Raw genomic sequence first — 7,814 nt, 5'->3', positions numbered from 1 at the left:
TACGAAATATCGTAGCTCCGCGCCAGCCAGGCAAGCAGGAACGCGTGTTGGGTGACCAGTACCCGGTCGTCACCTCCTCTTCTTCTTCTTATCCCTCTTCCTCTTTTCTCTTGGTATGAGAATAAGAAACTGAAAGAAAAAAGCTGCCTGTGGTTTAACAAAAAAAATAGTATTATTGTTTCATAACCGCGAGAGCCGGATGGATTTTTATGACACGGTTGCAGGCGCGTTTCGGCTGCTCCACTACCTCTTGGCTTTGAATTTCGCGTGATATGCCGGGAGAAGAAAACATTAATAAACCCCAAGAAGAGGAAACACCACATGGATAGCGCGGCGGAGGATCAGCCCGTAAAGTAAGTATGCATTACCGTTCACATCACGCTGTCAGCCATGCCTGCGTGCTTGGGAATGATACTGTATTTGAAAATATATATGTATGCCCCTGTACAGCGCTCCTAACATCCATCTTCAATACGACTGACGCACATTTCAAAAGCATAATAAGCGCAGAGCTTCTGATTAGCCCGCTCGTGCGGGAGAGGGGAGGCGGGGGGAGGAGGGGGGGGGATAAACGGAGACGGAACGAGGCAGTGACTGACAGAGAGAGAGAGGGGGGTAAGAGAGGAAGAGAGAGAGAGAGACGGGGAGCTACGTGACGCTGATCAGCGGCGGAGAGGTTGAACCGTAGAAGGAGGCGCAGGCTTCAGTTGTGTCAGCTCTTGATCTGTTGTTGTCCTCTTGTTTTGCGCACTTTTTGGGCTTTTAAAATAATTTTTGGACTGACGCGATCATTTGTTTTTTCTTCCCTCCACCCCCCCCCCCTTTCAAGCTTCGAGCCTGTTGCAGCTTCCGACGCCAAGTAGAGGGGATCACACGGAGACACGAGGCGATTAAGAAGAGAGAAAAAAGCCCTCCGTGTTCTTGGTTTTTTTTCTACGGAGAAGCCCCCCCCCCCTCTCCCCGCACTCAGATCCAGCTCCCACCGCGTCCTTCCAAGTCGGAGCGTGGAGCGGGGCGAGAGAGAGAGAGCGACACACAGAGCGACCGCCCGCCGGGGAGGAGCAGCCAGCCGGAGGAGTCGCGCTGAATTTGCACCGCTCTCTGTGTTTTTATTTTTGGTTTGGCATTTTTGATTGCCGTCTTCACCTCATTCTTCTACTTCATCACCAAACTGCGCACCTTCCTCCTGCTTACACAAGCACCCACCCACACCCCCGATATATGTGGGAGCCCTGAGAGCGCATCCAGGGGGTGGGGGGGGGGGTGGGGGTGTTGCATCAGAGCACCGAGTCAGCGGGGCCAGAGAAGAGTGCTCCCTGCCGGGGCACCCGAAGCCGACATGCCGCGGAGGAAGCAGGAGGCGCCTCGGCGCGCATCAGGTACGGACTGGATTTTTGACTTCAATGCAATGTACCCCCCCCCCCTCTCTCTTTTCCTCTCTCTCTCTCTCGATCTCTCTCTCTCTACTTCCTCTCTCACCTTCATTCTACCCTCTCACCCCCTCCCCGTCCTTCCTCCCTCATTCACTTCACTTGTTCGGGCTACTGGAAACTAAACATCTCGCACTCTGGATGTACTTTCCACAGCTCCAGTGCCCTCAACACAACCCCCCCCCCACCCTCATATTTGTCCTGTCATCTCTGTCATATAATTCTTCCTGCTCAAATCAGTGGAAGTGCAATATGAAGCCCATCCCTCTCTTTACACAGTTCCAGTGTTTGTTGGAATTCCAAAGTCCCTAAACTCCATATTTTACTTTTTAAAATTATTATTAAAGTGTTTGTAAACAAAGTTGTTCCTTTTGTGGACGAGTTGATTAATTGATCAATCCAAATAAATAATTCATCTCATCGTTTGGAGTCAAACGTCCAGCATATGCAGCCGCTTTAAGGCGACTGTGTTCTGCTCGTCTCGGTTGTGTGTCGGTGGGTTTGGGACCGCTGTGGTCGGACCCCCGAGGCTTTGGAAAACTGTGATGGGCTTGTTTTCATCACCATTTCCTGATGTTTCATACACAAAAGCGGACTCACTTCGGAAAAAAATAACACTCACGTTAATCGAATAATTGTTTTTGGACTAATTGTAAAATATTTTTTTTAATCACACGTGTCAGAAAAGAAAGAGAGAAAAGAGGCTTTGAAATTGAAAACACCCCGTAGTTAGAGCAGTCATCTTATTGCACTCTGACAAAAAGAGGTCACAGGTCAGCCTCGGCGGAGCGGTTGCACGCGTCCTAGAAAAAGAGTGTCAGCGTGTGAAGAAGCCTCTTTTTTCTCTTTCTTCTCCTTCTCCTCCATTATCTCTCCTTTCACCTCAGAGAACTCGATTGTTCGCAGCGTCCCTGATCTCTTTCCCGCTGCTTCACTTCGTACATTTGGACTGTGGATTCGAGGATGTCTGTGGATGGGGTGGGGTGTGGGGGGCTCAGTTGAGTCCCTGTAGGGGTCAGCTGACTGTCACCGAGGCCTCCGGGGCCTTTTGATTCTCTCAGTCGGATTAACCTCTCGTCCAAGGAAGTCGACTCTTTCAGCCACGTTTTGTCTGGCGTGATCAGCATCGCTCCGTCGCCGCAACGTTTATGTCCCTTCGTGTCCTCCGTGGTCGACCGTCTCCTCCTGCCACGTCCTCCACGGGCATTTGGAATGTCTCCTGGTTTCACAACATTGGGCTTGAGGGAGCTTTTTGTTCTCGTTCTTTGATTCTGAATATAACAACCTCTCTCTCTTAGCTGTTTACCATCATAGTTTTTTTCTCATCAGGGTTTCGGGCCTGTTTTTTTCTTTCTCTAATCCCCCCGACCCCTCAGTTTCTGGTAAAAAAAAAAAGAAAGTAAGAAAAGAAAGACTTTTCTCCTCGTCTCGAGATTATTTCACAGCCCCGGAGGAGGGAGTGCATTCTGGAAGAGAGCTTTAATGGACAATTGCCATCTTTGATTTGACGCCTGATAGATCGCCTGTCATCTGGCCGAGCCTTTGATCTGTTCATTCCCGATAAGTGTCAATAAATCATCCCCCCCCTCCCCCCCACATCCCTTCCCTCCCTCCTGCCCCACCCTCGCTCGCTCAGAGGGGCCTGCTGAAGTCACGTCTGGCCCTCACAAAGTTCTCGCCATTAACGCCGTCATTTAATTGCGTTTCTTTTTGTGTATCTATTCCCCCCCCCTCGCCCCCCTCTGCACACACACAGACTTTTATTAGCTCTGATTTCTTAGCCTCCCACCCCTCACCCCCCTTCTCCTCAGACTTGACGGGGATAATGAACCGCTCTCGGCCTTTGTTTTATGTTTGCATTGAAGTGGAGGGACAGTTTCTGTGTTCTCATCAGATCGTTTACGACGACAATAATTTGCGCTTCAGATTGAATTTTTTGCCATTTTCCCGACCTCGATTCTTCACCGTAGCGTTGGTGTTGTGGCACACGTGGCACTGAAACACTTCGCTACCATTGCTGTTTGTTATCGGGAGTTACGAGTGATTCATGAACGACCTTTAACATCTCGCTATAAGCCCTTTCTTTTCTTCCCTTAGCACACTCTTGTTCGCAACTTTATGCTCTCAAGCAAACCCGGTCTCCGAAATGCGCCCACAGCCAAACCAGCACGCGCACGTAATTACAAATGTGCAGCGGTGCATGCTGGGAGGACATGCTGCAATGACTTTATAGTGCGTATAAACAAGCATGCAATACTTCTCGCCGCACACACACACGCACACACACACACACACACACACACACACACACGTAGAGTGGTATGAAAAATGTAACTATTAGCCTAATCGTGAGGCGGAAGACTGCTTTGCTCCATCAGAAGGGCCCGTCAGAGAGACTTTGTTTCATATTTGATTTAATTGTCTGCCCTCTGACAGCCACATTCATCAATGGCCCTAATGGTCAATCAGAGGCTAACACACACACACACACAGACATTGAGAGAGTCTTATGTATTCTCAGCCTAGGGCCTTACTTGATAAAAATGTTTTAGACCTAATGGACACAATCGGGGGGGGGGGGGGGGGATGGGTGCACAGATGGACGGATGGATGGATGGATGGGTGGATGGATGGATGGGTGGGTTGATTGATGCACAGCGAGACAACTTTTTATTCAGCCGGAATAAGCAAGTCTGCAGTGGGATGCGGCAGAGAAAACGAGTTTCATTTTGGACGATTGGCAGTTTCCTATTTTTATTTTAGATTTTCAACACTTCATTCCACCTCTTCCTCCACCTTCTTCTCCGCACATCCCCTGCACCCTCCCTCGCTCGCTCCCTCGCTCACAGCTGCAAGTTATAAGGTTGAGGGGAACTGCATGGCACACCGAGTGATGTCAAATTGATTGCGCTGTAGTGATGGCAAGAGTTATGGGAGGATGGCAAATGATAGGCCTTGATTAGGAACTCGGGAGGGGGCAGAGAACACCCCAACCTTATTATTATCTCTCTTTTTTTCAGCTTTCTTTCTCTTTTATGTCACTGATTCTGTCTCTCTATCCTGCACCCGGAAAAATCAAGCAATCCCCGAGGGCTTTGTGGTCCAAGACGGCAGATAGATCACGCCGGGCTTCGCTGATTCACTCAACCATCAAATTTGCGAAGAACGACATAAACTCGTAAATCTGGTTAAAGGTCAGCGTGTTTGCCGAGCGGCCTTCCCTTTGAATCTGCCAATATGGGGCTTCTCATGTGGTCTCAGTTTACCAGGCTTAGGCGCACGGGCCAACCCTTAGCATGTGGGGCTCAGAAGAAGGAACCGATTCATTGTACGTCATACATCTTCCTCCATCCTTACTGTGTCTTTCGCCCTCGCTCTCTTCCTTCAGACCTCCATGGACATAACACACACACACACACACTTCCAAACCCGGCGACGTCGCGCATTCAGCCGTCTAAAAAGAGGAGTTGTTTTGCCAGCTTCATTAGCGTTCTCCTAATTAGGCGGAGCATCTGATGGATCTCTTGACGGGCCTAATGATTGGAGATGACAAGCTCAGCACACTGTCACGCTCGCCAATTAGGGTATGCGGCGTGGTTGGATGTAATCAACTTGATCTTACACTGTCCTCATTTGCTCCCCCCCCCCTCTCTACCCCACGATTTTTTGTTTTCTTTTTTTTTAAACCCCACCACAGGTGGTGGCTTTGGCACGGCGTTGGCGTTGGCGCGGTCTGAGCGTGAGCGTCCAGCGGTTTGGGTGGGGGTACCGAAGCAGGTCGCTCCTATAATTAGCAGCGGGGATTGTTGAGGTGGAAGATGTTATGCAAACCCACGCTTTCTTTCTTTTTTCAGACCAAAGGGTGTTTATTTGATCAGGAAAAAAAAGGACAAAGCTCGGGGCGACCGGCGGGCTTTTTTTTTGTTACGGGCGCTTCAAAGCCAGGCTAGACCAAACAGATCATTGTTATGGGGCAGGAAGCTTCGACGTCCAGTGTATTTTTTCACCTGTGTGTGTGTTTTTAGTTTTTTTTTACATTTACAAAATCCCACATCCTCACATGCGCAACCGCACATCTATTGTTTCTGTGTGGGTTACGTGAAACGAAGGATGTTTAGCAGTAAGTAGCAGCTGCACGGTGTTAACACAGCACCGTGTGTGTGTGTGTGTGTTGAGGTGTTTTGTTCTCCTGCGAGCTCCCTTCACGATTGATGACGTTGACACCGGTCATTATTAGCTACTCAATGACACTTTCCCAGAGCGGGGGGATTTTTCAACCCCCCCAGCGTTGATTTCATTTTTCTTCTTCCAGGAACACCAATCATCAGCGTGGTGTCCAAAGAGGCTAAGCATGATTTATGTAAATATTAACATCAAGACAGATCTGGTTCTGTCCAACCGGAGATAGATGGCAGCCGAGGAAGGAAAAGCAGCTGATTTCTGGAATTTCTCTGCCTCTCCGCGTGTGTGTGTGTGATTGATTGTAGATGAGAGCGAGAGATTAATCATGCTTGATGTGTGTTAACGTTGCACTCGCGGTGGATCTAAGTCGAGATGCAGTGGCCCATTTAAATATACTCACTCTCACACACACATACACACACACACACACACATTGTTGGGGCATTTTGCTGTAGGACACACGTTACGTGAGAGCTGATGTTGTTTGTGAAAGACAAATGTTAATAATATTCTGGCACCTTGTGCCTGAGCCTCTAGTTTAGTCCATCGATAATGAGACACGGCGACGTAATGAAGCTCATTAACCTTGTTAAAAATATCTTGATAATCGCGTTCATGATTAAGAGGGTGACAAATAATCTTTTATAGGCACTGACGTTCACGTAGCCCTTTGCTTCAAGCCACTGTTACTCCAATGTCATCTAACGCAGCCGTCGTCTAGAATGGTCAAATACTATTATTATATGGCACTTTTGGCAGACGCCTCTTTTACAGTCCCTCTTCAACATTACAACGCTTGCCCGCCTAAGAAGGACAAACACATGACATGGGAGAAGAATTACCAAAATATCCCTCACTGAAAGATGATGTCCGGAAGGTTTCTCGTCTTCTGATTTCTAATAAAGAGGATGGTTTCAAAATAACTGCCCTGAAAAGTTTTTGTTTTTTCTCCGTGTTTTTTCTTCGTTTGGAAGGTGGTGTTTCTTTTAGTGCTCGAGCTGCTTTCCACCTCCGTCTACACCAAAATATATTGATTGTTCAGATTGAGGAAGAAACAACATCAAGGGAGGTTTTTTCCTTTTTATGTTTATGGTTACAAAACCGTATACCAGCATTTATTATTTGAGCATGACGTGTTGTCACGTGTGAGATTGAATCGTTTCTCTTGAGGCCGAAATAACGAACCAGACTTTCGATTCTTTGTTTTCGGTTAACTTGTTAAGATTCGAGACAGGAAAAATATGAATAATAATATTGTGCGTCATATTATTGTCACCGGCCTTCCTGAACCGTGAGACTGGTGCAGACTTTCCATGATTTATTCTATGAGGCCCACAGCAAAATATATACAGGACTGTCTCAGAAAATTAGAATATTGTGATGAAGTTCTTTATTTTCTGTAATGCAATTCAAAAAACAAAAATGTCATGCATTCTGGATTCATTACAAATCAACTGAAATATTGCAAGCCTTTTATTCTTTTAATATTGCTGATTATGGCTTACAGCTTAAGAAAACTCAAATATCCTATCTCTAAATATTAGAATATCATGAAAAAGTATACTAGTAGGGTATTAAACAAATCACTTGAATTGTCTAATTAACTCGAAACACCTGCAAGGGTTTCCTGAGCCTTGACAAACACTCAGCTGTTATAAATCTTTTTTTTTACTTGGTCTGAGGAAATATTAAAATTTTATGAGATAGGATTTTAGAGTTTTCTTAAGCTGTAAGCCATAATCAGCAATATTAAAAGAATAAAAGGCTTGCAATATTTCAGTTGATTTGTAATGAATCCAGAATGCATGACATTTTTGTTTTTTTAATTGCATTACAGAAAATAAAGAACTTTATCACAATATTCTAATTTTCTGAGACAGTCCTGTATATTTATTTTTGAATATCTCTTGTAAATAACTTCCCAGTTGGATCTGTCCGGGAGAGGAGAGAGGATCAAATACTTCATATTAGTAGACACATGGCCTTTGATGAGGGGTCAGGCATCGCCTCGGAGAACGGGATCAAAAGCAAAACCGGTTGAGCACCACGTCTTTATGACCACCAACGAGCGAACTCGGCCAGTTTAAGTCGACCTGAATCCCAAATCTGCCCTCCCGAGCCTCAAACCTCACATGTTTCCAACCCTCTGGAGTCTCGGCCCCCGCTCCCCCGCACTACTGTGTGCAGAGTGAGTCTTTCCCA

General features: G+C 46.7%; 1 protein-coding gene across 1 annotated transcript in view; it reads left to right on the top strand.

Annotated features, from left to right (window-relative positions):
• The first annotated feature begins 79 nt into the window (after positions 1 to 79).
• tshz3b (teashirt zinc finger homeobox 3b) overlaps positions 80 to 7,814 on the top strand; it is a 34,551-nt gene continuing 26,816 nt past the window's right edge. Inside the window, exons 1-2 of the mRNA XM_056413435.1 lie at positions 80 to 353; positions 830 to 1,379. Of these exons, the coding sequence (XP_056269410.1) occupies positions 1,340 to 1,379 (40 nt within the window). The 5' untranslated portion in view covers positions 80 to 353; positions 830 to 1,339. The remainder of the gene's footprint in view (positions 354 to 829; positions 1,380 to 7,814) is intronic.

The sequence above is a fragment of the Pseudoliparis swirei genome, chromosome 4, assembly GCF_029220125.1.
Source record: "Pseudoliparis swirei isolate HS2019 ecotype Mariana Trench chromosome 4, NWPU_hadal_v1, whole genome shotgun sequence".
NCBI classification, from domain to species: domain Eukaryota; kingdom Metazoa; phylum Chordata; class Actinopteri; order Perciformes; family Liparidae; genus Pseudoliparis; species Pseudoliparis swirei.
Note: the sequence above shows the minus strand (reverse complement) of the source record. Positions and strands in the feature narration are given on the sequence as shown.